Source organism: Pituophis catenifer, unplaced genomic scaffold (genome assembly GCF_029215685.1).
Source record: "Pituophis catenifer annectens isolate HBS135680 unplaced genomic scaffold, rPitCat1.0.hap2 SCAF_14, whole genome shotgun sequence".
NCBI classification, from domain to species: domain Eukaryota; kingdom Metazoa; phylum Chordata; class Lepidosauria; order Squamata; family Colubridae; genus Pituophis; species Pituophis catenifer.
The window spans coordinates 2,356,430-2,373,299 of NW_027256894.1; the positions used below are offsets into that span (position 1 = coordinate 2,356,430).

The following is a 16,870-nucleotide window of genomic DNA, read 5'->3' on the forward strand; positions in this document are numbered from 1 at the left end:
CCTAGAAAGGCAACCAGGATGGAGATCTAAATCACAAAAAGTTAAGAAAAGAAGAAGCAGGTTCTACAAAGCTAAAAAATTTTAGACTAAACAACAGTTTAATGTCAGTTACTTAAGAGACGATTAAATACATGAAAATATAGCTGAGGCAAAGTATTGGTTTATACTATTTTGAGAAGAATGACAGATCTCTGCAGTGCTGTGCTTTTGGGATGTGGAAGATGGCCTTTAATTGAGTGGATTGGAACTTTCTATTTTGGACTCTTTGACAAATGGATTACGCTTACGCTGAGCTACAAGGCAAGAGAACTATAGGATTGGGGCATGCAGAAGATCTGGTTGTTACCCTAACACGGTGGTTGGAATGAATAATCTAGATGAAAGACATTACAAAAGACACTATATGGAATATAAATATAAAGTCACTCGGGTGGTTTTTTGACATACGAAAACATTTACTATTGATGGGGGCAGATGGTAATTGAAGATACTGAACATACTGTTGGAACTAGAATTTGATGTTACCCTAACATGGGTGATGGAATTAACAATCCAGTTGAAAGACATTACAGAAGATACCATATGGATTACAAGCTTAAAGTCATTTGAGGATCTATATATGGAAATATTTTTTAGTGGTGTGGGCAGAAGAACAAAGATATTGAAAATATTATGTATGGTAGACCTGCAGGAAAGTGGGTGGAGATAGGCTAGTTTACTGATTGTTTAGTTTAGGAAAAGGGATGTTATGTTATATTAATATACGTAAAAGATTTGAATTAAGAGATATATGTATGGGGGAGGAGGAAATGGATAGATTATGAGTTGAAATTGCCAAATTAGGATTTATTATATAATTTTACAGCTGAATGTTGCTTTGAAATGTATAGTATAAGGGGGTTATAATAATATTGTTAGAAAGGGTCAGCATATGGGGGGTGGAGTAAAAAGGATAGTAAAGTATGATATAATCTGTTACTAATTTGGGTTTTATTCTGGAGAAGCCACAGGGGGAGGGGAGGGGGAGGGGGGGGTTAGGGAGGAGGGGGGGAAAGGGGGGAAAATCTGTATTTGAAAAACTTTTTCAATAAAAAAAGTGAAAAAAATAAATAAATAAAAGAAACAATATAAATAAAAAAAAACAAAAAATAAAATAAAAAAAATAAAAAAAAATAAATAATAACCGCCACCCCCCGCCCCTCCCCTGGGCCCTCGGCTGATGGAATGCTCTGAAGCCTGGTGGGCACATTTCAACCAGAGGGACGCCGCCCTCCGGGCCCAGCCAGGTCTCCGTAATACCCGCCAGGTCCGCTCCTCCCTCTTGTATAAGATCGTGAATGAGGGGGGCCTTGTTTACCACGGACCTGGTGTTGCATAGCATCAGCCGAAGGCCCAGATCCTGATTATCTAAGCCACCTAGTATCCGAGCGGAGCCTTGGGGACCGGGGCAAGCAATTGCTCTCAGACAGCAAGTGCGAGCCCCCAACCCATGATATGGTTCCCTGCTCCCGCCATATCTGCCCCTCCCATTCACTGTGCTGATGGAAAATTCCTCCTCCGGGTGGTCCTCCAGCCCCTCCCCAATCCCTCGACCTGCACCCTCCAGACCGTCCCCCTGTGCCGGGCTCGGCTCTGACCTTAGTGGGTTCATCCCCCCAAACCCCTTGGTCTTCCTCCCGGTTCCCCTTAAAAAATCATTATTCCCATCCCTCCTCCCGGGTCCCCTTAAAAATTTCATTAAAAATTTACGTAGAAAACCCCTCAACCCCCTCTTCACTGCATGCCATCTCTCGGGGTTCCAAAACCCGTCATCAAGATAGGCCCTCGATAACATGGAGGGCCAGGCCCGCAAGAGGGGGAGTCTTGCAGTGCGAAGAGATCAGCGGATGAATACATCTTAAGGTTCTGTCTGGGGAAGATGGAAAGAGGCCAAGGATTCTTAATGATGGTTTAAAGAAAAAGTCCAGGGGAGAGAGTCCACCATTTCAGCCGGGGTCAAACCGGACTCCACTGTCCTCCCACGACAGTGGAGAGGATTCTCAGGCAGCTGTCCCAGAGTCAATGACCTGGTCACCCTCTCACGGTGGCCAGTGGCAGCAGGTCTTATACAGTGGCAGCTGCAACAAAGATGACTCCCTCGGTGCCCCTGCCCAGGCTCACATCTCTCCTCACAGCAAATGGATGTAAATGTCAATAGGGTCGATGGAATTGCCGGAAACCGGGGTCAGCTGTGGGCATACAAGGAGCTATTAAGTCCGGGTGCAAGAAAAATCTGGTCGGAGATATAGTAGTCCAGGCCGCGCCCACAAACCAGGCCGTGGCGGAAAAAAGAAAGAGGGAAGGAAGGGGGGGTGGAGACAAACCAAGAGGGGGGGGCGGGACAATCCACACCATCTTCCAGCACTTCCCAGCTCCCCCAGTCTCCACCAGATCTTCTTCCCCCACTTAACTCCCAGATCTTCGATAAAGCCTCCAACCAGAGAACTCCAAATCGATGGTTTGCACTCTCTCCTCCACAGCTGACAATAGACCTAGTTTGTACAGGTCTAGATTCGAAGAGATTTAGGCGGGGCCTTGCAGGCCTCCCTCGGCGTTGTCCCAACGGGCAGCATTTTACTTGTCGCCACCGCAGCCCTACGTCATTGTTGCTGCTGGTAGCCCCGAGCTTCCCTTCGGGGGGGGATGCTCCACCATCGTCACCGTACACCCCCCCCCGTTCCGGCCCCTGCTGATCGACCACAAGTTCTTCCAAGGGGGGGGCAGCGATGCTCCAACACTCCATCGCCATCGCCACCACACTCCCACCCCCATTTCGGCCGGCACAAGGGGACCGCTGGGGAGACGCCAAGGCAGGAAGCACCGCCCGGCTGTACCTGAACCTCCCGTCAGCATCGCCACAATCCCGCGGCGCTCTTCGGGTCCATACGGCCACATGAATGACCCAGGACAGCCGAAAAGATCACAACAGGCTGTCCTCAGTATTCTCTTGCTGGGCCGAGGGCTCACAGATAGAAAATTTGGCCCTCAAGGAATCCAAAACGGCCCTACGTTGCCCCAGGCATCAGGAGCCTCAGTCAGAAACCGCCATCTTCGGGCATGCGCAGAATTGATCAAATTCAAGTTGTCTGCCATTATGCTTGCTTTATTTAGCTGAGTCTAAGAACAGAATGGACAACTCTGTAGGGGACACCATATGTGGAGAATGATTGTGTGTAGGAGTGCTGTGCTGTGGGAAGGAGAGAGAGAGAGAGAGGATGGTCAGGCCAAGCTCTGTGCAGCAAGTCAGAAAAATCACAGAATAAAATTTCATAGAGACAAATGCAAAATTCTTTACAAAGAAAACAAAATTCAAATGCAAAGATATACTGAACTCTTGGTAATTGAGGTTGTGAAAGTATCTTTGGAACAGTAGTTGATTGCAGAATTATTACCGTATGAGCTAGCTGTGTGATGTGGCATCACAAAAATCATATTGCAATTTTAGATTGCATCAAGAGGTGCATCGTTTTCAAGTCATGAAAAGCAGTGGTTTCATTCCCTTTTGCTTTGGTCAAGGTACAATATTGCAATCTCATTTCCCCAATATCTATTCAGCTAGTAATTCTGTCAAAAAAGAAGAGCAGGTTAAACTTTTTTGGGAGAAATCCATGTGGTGCTTGTTACATTCTTTTTCAGATACTCAGACCATTTAACAATCTACTCAAAGGCATTGTCCATTATAGAGGTGAAGCTAACAGGTATGTAATTTCCGGAGTCCTCTTTCTTTCCCCCTTTTGAAGATTTGTTATCCTCGAGTCCACTCCCTTTTTCCATGCAACAGATCCATAGCCTCTTTGCCTTTTGGTTGGTGTCTGAGGTCGCCATGATATAAAAAAGATGTTGAGACTCAAAGAAAGACTGCAAAGAAGAGCAACAGAGATGATTAGGGGACTAAAGACTAAAACATATAATAATAATAATAATAATAATAATAATAATAATAATAATAATAATAATAATAATAATAATAATAATAATAATAATAATTTTATTTCTATACCGCCCTTCTCCCGAAGGACTCAGGGCGGTGTACAGCCTATTTAAAAACACAGACAAAACAATGATATAAAATTTAAAATAATTAAATAAATGGCTCAAATTTAAAACCCCAATAAATTTAAATACCCCAATTTAAAACTATTGTATTGATAGTCCGGCCTGGCGGAACAACAGGGTCTTCAATGCGCAGTGAAACACCCGGAGGTCAGATATCTTACGAATTTCCGGGGGCAGTTCATTCCACAGGGCTGGGGCTCCCACAGAGAAGGCCCTCCCCCTGGGCGTCGCCAGCCGACATAACTTGGCTGATGGCACCCTGAGGAGACCCTCTCTGTGGGAACGAACTGGTCGGTGGAAGGCTATTGGTGGCAGAAGATGGTCTCGGAGGTACCCGGGTCCTATGCCATGGAGCGCTTTAAAGGTGGTAACCAACACCTTGAATCGCACCCGGAAGACCACCGGGAGCCAGTGCAGCTCGCGCAGGAGGGGTGTCACATGGGCATAACGGGTTGCGCCCATAACCACCCGCGCGGCCGCATTCTGGACCAGTTGGAGCCTCCGAGTGCTCTTCAAGGGGAGCCCCATGTAGAGAGCATTACAATAGTCCAACCGGGAAGTAACAAGGGCATGAGTGACCGTGCGCAGGGCGTCCCGATCCAGAAAGGGCTGCAACTGGCGAATCAGGCGAACCTGATAAAAGGCCCCCCTGGCCACGGCCGTCATATGCTCTTCTAAAGACAGCCGCGCATCCAGGAGGACACCCAGATTGCGAGCCCTCTCCGTGGGGGGCAAAGATTCACCCCCAATAGTCAGCGATGGCACCTGCTGACTATATCGGGGCGCCGGAAGCCACAGCCACTCGGTCTTGGAGGGGTTGAGTCTGAGCCTGTTCCCCCCCATCCAGGCCCGCACGGCCTCCAGGCAGCGGGACATCACATCAAGGGCATCGTTGGTGTGGTCTGGGGTGGAGATGTACAGCTGGGTATCGTCAGCGTACAGATGACACTTCACCCCAAAACCACGGATGATCTCACCCAGCAGCTTCACATAAATGTTACAGGAATTAGGTATGCCTAGTGAAAACAAGGACTAGAAGTAACATGATAGCAGTCTTCCAATATCTAAGGGGTTATGACAAAGAAGAGGGAGTCAACCTATTTTGCAAAGCACCTGAAGACAGAACAAGAAGCAACGGATGGAAATTAATCAAAGAGAGAAGCAACCTAAAACCAAGGAGCAATTTCTTGATAGTTAAAACAATTAATCAATGGGACAACTTGCCTCCAGAAGTTGTAGGTGCTCAATCACTGGAAGTTTTTAAGAAGAGATTAAACAACCATTGTCTGAAATGGTATATGGTTTCCTGCTTGACCAGGGGGTTGGACTAGAAGACCTTCAAGTCCCTTCCAACTCTGTTATTCTGTTAAGATAAAACAATGACAGTATCACCACCAGATGGATTTGTAATTGCCTGACCAACTGCACTCAAAAGGTAGTCCACAATGGAACTATATTTACATGAAGTAACCCGTGTGGTACCTTCAAGTTTCAGTCTTAGGCCCAGTACTCTAAAGATCTACATGAGGGGATGGAAGGGGAACTCATCAAATTTGCAGACGACACCAAACTGGGAGGAATTACCGACACTTTCGAAGATAGACTCAATATTCAGAAGGATCTTGACAGAACTGAATATCGAGCCCTATCCAAAAAGATGCAGTTCAATGGTGAGAACAGAAGGTCCTGCACTGAGTCAGGAACCAAAAGCTCAGATATAGAATAGATGGTTAGCTGATTGAACAGAGGGACCTTGGTGTCCTTTTGCACCACTACGTAAGTATGAGCCAGCACTGTGCTGCAGCTGCCGAAAGAGCCAACGCAGTCCTAGGCTGCTTCAACAGAGGGATAGCATCAAGATCATGAGAAGTGAGAGTACTGCTTGATATTGCACTGTTAAGACCACTCCTGGAATACTGCATCCAGTTCTGGTCTCCAAAGTTCCCAAAAGATGCAGAGGCCCTGGAAGGAGTGTAGAGAAGACCAATAAAGATGATAAGGGGTCTGGAGGCTAAATTGTATGATGGATGGCTAAGAGAACATGGTATGTCTAGCCTAACGAAGAGAAGGATTAGGGTGACATGACAGCTGCCTTCCAGCGTTTGAGGTGCTTTGACAGGGAAGAGGTTTATTCTCAAAAGTCCCTGACGGCAGGACAAGAAGCAATGGGTAGAAGTTTGCTAAAGAGAGATCCAAACTGGAACTAAGGAGGAACTTGTTGAGAGTAACAACAATTAATCAATGGGACACCTGGCCTCCTGGAATTGTGGGTGCTCCATCACGGGAGGTTTTTAAGAAAAGATTGACAACCATTTGTCCATGGTGGTATAAGGTCTCCTGCCTTGGGAATGTGGTTGGACTAGAAGACCTCCAAGGTCCCTTTCAGCCCTGTAATTCTGTGAATGCTAATCCGCATGGTTGATGGCCGCTGAATTTTGGGGCTCAGCAAATTTTGTGGCACAGGTCTTGGGTCTGCATTGCTTACCTTTACTTGTAAGTCAATAAGTAAAAATAGGGATTGGCTTTTCTCTGTTTCCTTAATCAAATAAATATACTTGGGGAATTTTACAGATCATATGTAAAATAGGCAGCAATGGAGAAATTTGAGTCGTTGTCCTATAGTGACACATAAGATCTCTGCACCAACTCATTCAGCTGCAGGGACTGATCTCCAGATGACAACCATCTGTCTGGAATACTTTCCGGATTCCCGCACTGAGCAGGCTCTTGCAATACTTTTTTTTTTTTTTGCTGCATTCCCATGACACGGCCTTTGTTTCATCATCCCACCCCAGTCTGTGAGTGAGGCAGCCTCCAGACTTTAGCCACGAGGCTGCAAAAGCAATGTTCTCCCATTTCTTCTGGCAGCATCCAAGAGCAGCCTGTCTGGGAAACCCATTAGGCTTTGACTCCCATTTCCTTGGAAGGAAGTCAGGTCACTGGCAGAGGTAATAGGACAGAAATCAGCAATGAGGATGCTCATATAGTTTTCTATGCACTCAAGTATGGGCCCAGGATGCCATCGGCTCTCTCTCATGGGCCAGGCAAGGTTCTTTTCTCCAAATCTGACCCAGAAAAGGATACTATAAGATAAAATCTACTGCCCCAAGGCTTAGTTTTGTGGTGACATCATATTCAAGACAAAGACTGATGGATTTCTATGATCTCTCATTACAGAATGATCTCTCATTCATCAGTCTCTTTAAGGTGGGCTAGAGGTAGAGACAGTGATTTTCACAGATGGGAGACTCCTTTTGGACTTAGGTTAACAGTATTCCAGAAGAGCATCAACCATGTTCAAAAGCAGGTTGGAAGAACAACCAATGAATACCGGGAGCCGTGTTTCCCTCCTGCTCCAATGTGCAGCCATTGCCCTGTGAGTGTCGGTCAGGGAGATAGCCATCCCTGAAGGAGTTGAGACGGCATTTATGGCTGATTGGCTGATCACTGCAATCTCTCAGGAGAAAGGAGAGATCATGGGATTTCCCACTTGTACTCTGGAAAGCTTCTCCTGGTGAATAGATTGGAAGAGCTGAGGTTTTTGTGGTTGGTGGGGAGTGGAGCAGCTGGGAATTGAGGAACTGGGCCTGGCTAGTCTAGTGAAGAGAAGGACCAGGGGAGACATGATACCAGTCTTCCAATATTTGAGGGGCAGCTACAGAGAGGAGGGGGTCAAGCTATTTTCCAAGGCACCTGAAGGCCAGACAAGGAATGATGGATGGAAACTGAACAAGGAGAGATTCAACCTGGAAATAAGGAGAAATTTTCTGACGGTGAGAACAATCAACCAAAGGAACAGAAGCTGCCTTCAGAAGTTGTGGGAGCTTCATCACTGGAGGCTTTCAAGAAGAGGCTGGACTGCCATCTGTCAGAAATGGTGTAGGGTCTCCTGCTTGAGCAGGGGTTGGACTAGAAGACCTCTGAGGTCCCTTCCAACTTTGCTATTCTCTCTCTCTCTCTCTCTCTGTTCTCTCTGCTCTCTCTCTCTCTTCTCTCTCTGAATTCCATCTATGTCCACAACTGTAATGCAGCCTACATGGACGTAAAGCTTGGTCAAGCCTAATTTCTAATCACTTTTTGAAATATTGCTTTTTATTGCTTTTTAATATTAAAAACTATCAGAATGGCAATTTTGATGGCATTCACTGGATTTCTTTCAATTCTTAATCACTGGAATTTTCAGTGTGACTTTTAAGTGTGATTTAGCAATTTGGGGGAGTAAATGCGTCTGTTGTTTTTGGAAAGCTATAAATGGACTAGAATTGACTTCAAATGGGATTTTCAAATTAACTGAATGAATCCTCCCCATGGGAAAATGGTTTTGAATTCTGAAAAAAAAAAAAAAGATAGGATAGGACCTTGAATTTTGAACTACAGAACAAACTTAAAGGAAATAAAAATTATATTTAATGAAGAATGCCTATCTGATTTGTTAACACATAATGGAGAGAAATACCTTAACCCAGAAAGTACTGAAGGATATATGGACAAGTTAATTTCAAGAATGCCTGCCATTATAGACAGATTCTGTGTGAATGATGTTAACACAGGTATAGAATAGGTAGTACCTGGCTCAATAGCAGAAACTGTGTGAGGGATCTAGGAGCCCTGGTGGACAACCATTTAAGTATGAGCCAGCAGTGTGCTGCAGATGCCAAAAAGGCCAATGCAGTTCTAGGGTGCATCAACAGAAGGATTCTGTCTAGATCATGTGAAGTGTTAGTACTGCTTTATACTGACTGATAAGACCACAGTTGGAATACTGTGTTGAGTTCTGATCACCACAATACAAAGAAGATGTTGAAATTCTAGAAAAAGTGCAGCGAAGAGCAACAAAGATGATGTGAGGACTGGATGCTAAACTATAAGATGAAAGGTTTCAGGAACTGGGTATGTCTAGTCTGACAAAGAGAAGGACTAGGGGTGACATCATAGCATTCTTCCAATATTTGAGGGGCTGCCACAGAGAAGAGGGGATCAATCTATTCTCCAAAGCACCTGAAGGCAGGACAAGAAGTATGGAACAGATGGAAGTTTATCAGAGAGATTCAACCTAGAATTAAAAAGAAATTCCCTGTCAGTGAGAACAACTAATCAATGGAATGGCTTGCCTTTACAAATTGAGAGTGCTCCATCAATGGAGGTTTTTAAGAAGAGATTAGACAGCCATTTGTCCAGAATCGTATAGAGATTTGGATTAAAACACTTCCAAGGTCCCTTCCAACTCTGTTATTCTGTAGGTTCTACTGGATAAGACTGAAATAAATTTGAATGTGGATTTTAGAATGACAGGCTATAAGAATAAACTGGGAAAAAATGAAATAATGTATAAATAAAAGAAACCAATGGGTGTTGTAAAATTAAAAGGCATGTACAAACAACCAATCAGGAGTGTGACTTCTATAATTTTCCTATATTAGATTTACAAAACAGATCTGTAAAAGTTTTGAAAGACTTAGTGAGAAAGGACAAAGAAAAAAAATCACAGTCTAGGATATTATTTGGAGTAATTAAAGATTAAAAGTAAAAGGAAGGAATATAAAGTTGGTTTATGTTAGCTATAAATGCCTAACACGCATTGACCATGGCATGGCAGGGGTTAACATCCACCCATCAGACCCTTCTCCTGATCCCTCCTTACCTTAGCTCCGCCTCCCAGGTATAAAAGGTGTTGTCCAGGGGTCCCAAGCTCACTCCAGATGATTACCTGTAATAGTAATCATGATATAAATAAAGATACCTTGAATCAAGCTTACCTCGTGTTGGAGTCATTGGGTTAGATCCTTGGAAACCTATAACAGTTTATTTGATCAAGATTAAAATAGATGATGTTGTTTCTGATTACCCTTAATTCTTTTCCTACATTCTTTTTTCTTTTCTGCATTTTTTATTTTTTCTTTCTATACCTTTTTTGTAGCTTGTATTAACTGCTTATCTGTACAACTGAGATACTTAATAAAAATATTTGGAAAACACAAGAAAAACTGTAAATTGCTCACCATTTAAGAAAGACCTATCTTTAATTTGCATCTTAATTCTACCTTTATTACTATGACAAGCATAACTACCTCATCGGCACTCCAGGTGTCTATTATGGAAGGACTAAAAGTCTGTAGAGATTCTCCAGGTCATGGTTGCCCCAAAGGTGCTCTTTCAGGAGACAATTGGACTTCCTTATTTTTTCTTTTGGAGACGATACTACAGTACTACAGGAACCAGGAGCACCACTCAGGTGACCCTAAGGACATAGATAAACCTCCAAGTGCTCCAATGACCCTCTAAAAGGATGCAAATGACCAGCTGTCTGCAAGGAGTATAAATCCTTCCATTCCCCACTAACCTGTCAGAGCTGAAGAAGCTTCTTGGATGGGAAGTGAAACGTCTTCAAAAGAAAAAACAAAAAAGTCCAGTTGCCTCCTGAAAAAGCACCTTTGGGATTATGCAAAGACACATGCATGTGTTTCAGTTCCCAAAAGGATCAGTCAACCAGCCTAAAAATGGAACCAATATTAAGTTTGGTCCAGAAATCCCTTGTCTAAGATCATCATCTTCAGCTAACTCAGAAAAAAATGTCAAAATTATGAGCTTGCAGCAATCTCAGTCACTGCTAAGCTCCTCAAGAAAAAACTGCTTCCTCTGAAGCTGACCATCTGGGAGAAGTGGCTTGTTTGCAGACATGGATCAAAGGTCCAAAGTGCAACAAACCCATGGTTTGGCCTGTAATGAAGCCAGATACCAGACCCAAAACTTTCTTCCCGATAGGCTTTCAGTTAGAAAAGGCATCTCAGCTGTTGCTGGAATGCAGTTACTTGTGTGATCTTCAGGTCATGTAATATAAAATTAAAGAGGTTTAATTTTTAAATTTCCTAACAGTCCAAGTTCACTCCGTGTACTTCTTCCTCTCCTTCTCTGGGTGACGGCAGGCCCTCCCTAGGAGGCAAAGGCAAAACCACTGGAAAATGTTGCCAAGAAAATTGCAGGGTTGCCAGGAGTCAACACTGAGTCAGATCAAACAAAACTAATTCCATCGTGTTCAGAAAAAAGGAGATAGAACATAGTATACAAAATAATAGCATTGGAAGGAACCTTGGATGTCTTCTAGTCCAACCTCTTGCTCAAGCAGCACACCCTATACCATTTCAGGCAAATGGTTGTCCAATCTCTTTTTGAAAGCCTCCAGTTAATGGAGGTCCCACAAGGCAAGCTACAGTATATCATTAGTTGATTGCTCTCATCATTAGGACATTTCTCCTTAGTTCCAGGTTACTTTTCTCCTTGGTTAGTTTCCAGCCATTGTTTTTGTGTTGCCTTTTGATGCTTTGGAAAATAGTTTGACTCCCTTGTCTTTGTAGGAGCCTCCCAAATATTGGAAGACTGCTATCATGTCTCCCTTAGTCCTTCTTTTTATTAGACTAGACATACCCAATTCCTGTAGCTATTCTTCATATGTTTTAGCCTCCAGCCCCCTAATCATTCTTGTTGCTCTTCTCTGCACTCTTTCTAGAGTCTCAACATCTTCTTAATATTGTTGTTATGTATGTAGATTTTGGGCGGGCAGTTTGAACTAACTGACCGTCAGCTGATTGGCTGACCACCACAGCTGCAAGGTATATAAAGGGAGCTGTTTCCCCTGGTCAGTCGCTCGATTCTCACCCTACAATAAAGAGCTGTTGTCACTCACTGCCTGGCTTGCTGCGTCCTCATTTACCCAACCTAACATTGGCGACGAAGGTGGGATCTTGAGGCCAGAAGCCACAGAAAGAGCTGAAGTCATGAGCCGACAAGAGAGCTGCAAACCCGAATCCAGCCAGGCGAGCGAGCGGAGCACTGGAAGAATCTACCGAAGATGTCTACATACGTGCCCCCAGCGCCTTTCAACCCTGCAGAAGAAAAGTGGGGATCCTACATGTCCCGCTTTGAATGCTTCCTCGTGGCCAGCGACCAGCAAGGGCTGCTCAACGTACGGAAGAAAGCCCTGTTCCTGAGCCACTGTGGAGCCAAGGTGTTCGATATGGCTGAGGCCCTGTCGGAACTGAACTCAGTCCACACCATCTCGTGGCAGACGCTTCAGACACTGCTGAAGGACCACTATGCCCCAACGCCATCGAAGTACGTCCAACGGTTCGACTTCCGGCAACGGCTGCAGCAGGAGGGAGAATCAATCCGCGAGTATGTTGCTGCCCTGAGTAAGGCCGCAAACCAGTGCGAGTACAGAGACCTCAATGAGATGCTACTAGAGCAACTAATCTGCGGAGTGAGAGATATTCGCTTGCAGAGGAGGTTGCTCGCAAAGACAAATCTCACGCTACACATCGCACTGGACGAGGCAAGGGCTCAAGAATCCTCATCCAAGGCAGCCGAGAGACTACAGGGGACGTCGCAGAGCAGAATGGCACAGAAGTCAACCCCGGTTCACCAGAAAAGTGTGGGAACGGGGAGCGAGGGAGAGTCAGACGAAGAGGTCTACAGGACCGAACAGTAGCGGCAGAACCGGCGAGGTCAACGAGATGCCTGTGCGAGTTGTGGGGGACTCCATCCGTGCCAGACCTGCAAGTTCCGAGACGCCATTTGCCGGCAATGCGAGCAGAAGGGGCACATCGCCAGAGTCTGCAGAGCGAAGCGAAACCACCATTACAAGCCACGGAGCAACGCTAGCCAATCAGAGATGGCGCAGCGGACAAGAACCAATCAGAAGGGCGGCTACCAGAAAAGCGTGAAATCTGAGGATCTCGAGGCCTGCACCATCCGAATCGGCCGGACCTGCACGTCCCCCAGGGAGAAGACCTACACGACGGTTGGCATCGAGGGGCAGAAGTGTGTAATGGAGATTGATACCGGATCCCCCATTACCATCATGTCCTGGGACAAGCTAAAGAAGGCTGTCCCCAGCATCCAGAGATGGCAACTACGGCACCAGCGGCTGGGACTGCGCGATTACCAGGGGAACCGCATCCCCGTGGAAGGAATCGGCGAGTTCCAGGTAGAGTACGGGGAATTCTGGGAGAAGCTTTCCCTCACCATCGCATGGACTGGTTCAGAGCCCTGGGCATGGGATTCACCGGAGTCCACAATGTGTGAAGCACCCTGAAGGATGACCTGATGCAGGAGTTCCAGGACGTGTTCGACGAGCGGGTCGGCAAATATGTTGGGGACCCCACCTCATTCAACCTCGACCTCAACATTGCCCCCATCAGGCTGAAACCAAGGAGGGTACCATTTGCCCTAAAGCCAAGATCGACGTGGAATTGGACAAATTGATAAAGCAGGGGGTGTTAGTATCAGTCGATCATACTCGGTGGGAGACCCCAATTGTGACCCCCGTTAAGCCGGATGGGTCTGTGTGCATCTGCGCTGACTACAAATGTACGATCAACAAGTCCCTGCAGCAGAGCGCCTATCCGGTTCCGATCGTACATCACCTTCTGCATTCCCTAGGCCCAGGCAAGATCTTTGCTAAACTCGATCTTGCATAGGCGTACCAGCAGCTGCCGGTAGATGGCGCTACCACAGAAGCACAAACTATAGTAACGCATAGAGGTGCCTTCAAGTGTATCAGACTCCAATTCGGAGTCAGCATAGCTCCAGGACTATTCCAGAGCACCATGGAGCAACTGTTACAGGAGATCCCCGGGGTGGTCCCATATTTCGATGACGTGCTTGTTACCGCAGAAGATGAACAGCAGCTTGGGGAAAGGCTGAGACAAGTCCTAGGGAAGTTCAGGGGTGCAGGACTCAGGGTCAAACGCAACAAGTGCATGATCGCAGTCCCTTCCATGGAGCTCTTGGGGTAGACGGAACCAGCATACACCCCACCGAAAGCAAGATTAGGGCAATCCGAGAGGCTCCCACCCCCAAAGATAAGGTGGAACTACAAGCCTTCCTGGGACTATTGAACTTTTACGCAATTTTTCTAAGGGACAAGGCAACAGTAGTGGAGCCACTACACAGACTGTTGGCAAAAAAGTCCAAATGGGTTTGGGGGAAGGCTGAAGCTACAGCATTTGCTGCTGTAAAGAAACTCCTGTTGGCCGAGAGTTTCCTAATTCAATACAATTCTATGCTTCCCTTAGTGCTAGTCTGTGACGCGTCCCCAAGAATACCTGTTCAGCAGAGACTTCGTACTCATCACAGACCATCGCCCCCTTCTGGGTCTCATCGCAGGGGACCGACCCACCCCGGCAACCCTATCTCCCAGGATGACACGCTGGGCCATCTTCCTGGCAACATACTCCTATCGCCTGGTACATCGACCAGGGGTAAGCATGGGCAACACCGATGCCCTCAGCTGTTGCCCATTACGAGACAGGATAGAGGACCCCACACCCGGAGTTCCAGTCCTGCTGATTGACATCTTGGACTCGGGGCCCATCACTTCAGCAGAGGTAGTGAGAGCCTCAACCAGAGACCACGTGATTAGGAAAGTAACGAGTTGGGTCACGAGGGGGTGGCCGGAAAAGTCTGATGGCAGGGAATTCAAACATTTCACAAACTTTTGTGGGGCAATCGGGTTATTGTTCCCTTGTGTCTAAGGGAAAAAGTCTTAAAGCTGTTGATGAGGGGCACCCCGGGATTGTAAGAATGAAGGGGCTAGCTAGGAGTTATGTATGGTGGCCCCTAATGGATAAAGACATCACTGAGTGGGTGGGGAAGTGCCAACCCTGCCAAGAGTCTAGGCCAGACCCCCCCCCCCACAGCACCAGTCACGGAATGGGAACGGCCCCAGGGTCCCTGGTCCAGGATCCACATAGACTTCGCTGGCCCATTCCATGGGCAAGTTTTTATGATCATAGTGGAGGCCTTCTCGAAGTGGTTGGAGATCAGACTCATGAAAACCACTACCACCGACGCCATCATTAGGGAGCTAAGGCAGTTGTTCGCCACCCATGGCCTACCGGACACCTTAGTCTCAGATAATGGGCCCCAGTTCACGGCCACGCAGTTTGAGGGGTACCTAGCAGAGTTGGGGATCAGACATGTCCTCTCCGCCCCATTTCATCTGGCTAATTATGGATTGGCAGAGAGATTTGTGAGAACTACTAAGGAAGCCATCTCATGCCTAGGCCCCGGGGACTGGCAGGAGAGGATAGATAAATTCTTGATGGCCCAACACGCCACACCATGCACTGCCACAGGCATGAGCCCGGCGGAACTTCTGATGGGGAGGAAGCTCCGAGGAGTCCTAGACAGGCTACACCCCAGTTATTCCCCTGACAGTTTCAGAGGGGCAGAAAAAAGACTGAGGGAATTTACAATAGGGACGACAGTCTTCACTAGGAATTACGGGAATGGGCCCCTCTGGGAAACTGGGACAATCACAGAGGTAACAGGGCCCAAGTCATATAGGGTAGACATGGGAGATGGGAGGATTTGGCGCTGACACATTGACCAGCTACAGAAGCGTTGGACCGCCGACACAGAAGACGCATTTGACGAACCGCTCCCTAACTACCACCAGGACTCTTGAACTAACTCAAACCTGAGTCTAGCGGAGGACTTAGCTGTCGGCCCCGAGATCCAGCGCTGCCCCATTGCGGAAGATCGAACAGCCGCAGAAGTCGCCGCCCACAATGAATTCTCGGAGGTTCCATTGGCGGAGCAGGGAGAAACAGGGAGTTCCTCCGACCTGCTCGACGCCACACCTCCGACTGAACTGCGCAGGTCAACTAGGGTGCAGACATGCCCTGGTTACCTGAGAGACTTTGTATGCTAATGTCCACCCCAAGTGACTTCTGGGAGGGGAGGAGTGTTATGTATGTAGATTTTGGGCGGGCAGTTTGAATTAACTGACCATCAGCTGATTGGCTGACCACCACAGCTGCAAGGTATATAAAGAGAGCTGTTTCCCCTGGTCAGTCGCTCGGTTCTCACCCTACAATAAAGAGCTGTTGTCACTCACTGCCTGGCTTGCTGCGTCCTCATTCACCCAACCTAACAATTGTGGTAACCAGAACTGGATGACTGCAGTATTCCAAGTGTGGTCTTACTAAGACATTCTAAAGAGGTACTAGAACTTCACATGATCTTGGTTCTATCCATCTATTAATGCAGCCTAAGATTGCATTTTGGCTGCTGCCACACAAACCTCTGGCTCTTATATAAGTGATTGTCCACTAGGACTCCAAGATCCCTCTCATGGTTACTGGCATTAAGCCAGGTTTGACCTAGTATGCACCTATACATTTGGTTTTTCTTGCCTAAGTGTAAAACCTTACTTTTATCTACATTGAATTTTATTTTGTTAGATAAGGCCCAGAATTCAAATTTGTCTTCTGAGGTGTGGGCTATTCCTGCTAGCTTACTGTAGTGTTGTCTGCAAATTTGATGAATTCCCCTTCTATTCCCTTGTCTAGATCAAACCTTGGGATACCCCACTGCTTACCTCCCTCCATGTGGATGTAGTTCTGCTGAGGATTACATGCTGGGTACAGTTTGTAAGCCAGTGACAAACCCATCTGGTGGTGGTGCTGTCTAACCCACATTCTTCTAGCTTACCCAGAAGTAGATTGCGGTCTACTTTATCAAATGCTTTACTGAAATCTAAGTATACTATGTCCATGGCATTTCACTGATCCACTAATTTAGTCATTTTGTCAAAATATGAAATAAAATTTGTTTGGCATGATCTGTTTTTGACGAACTTGGTAAACTTTACATCTTGTAAACTGCACAATTTGTTGCACAAACTAAGGAAAATACCCAGGAAGATAAAGATAATGATGACTATGATAATGCAAAGCAAAAAAGATCAGACAAGCTCGTGGCCTCGGAGTACTGC

At 46.3% G+C, this 16,870-nt stretch overlaps 1 protein-coding gene across 1 annotated transcript in view; it reads left to right on the forward strand.

Annotated features, from left to right (window-relative positions):
- Positions 1–14,291: 14,291 nt before the first annotated feature.
- ITGA11 (integrin subunit alpha 11) overlaps positions 14,292–16,870 on the forward strand; it is a 131,332-nt gene continuing 128,753 nt past the window's right edge. Inside the window, exon 1 of the mRNA XM_070953806.1 lies at positions 14,292–14,477. Within this exon, the coding sequence (XP_070809907.1) occupies positions 14,292–14,477 (186 nt within the window). The remainder of the gene's footprint in view (positions 14,478–16,870) is intronic.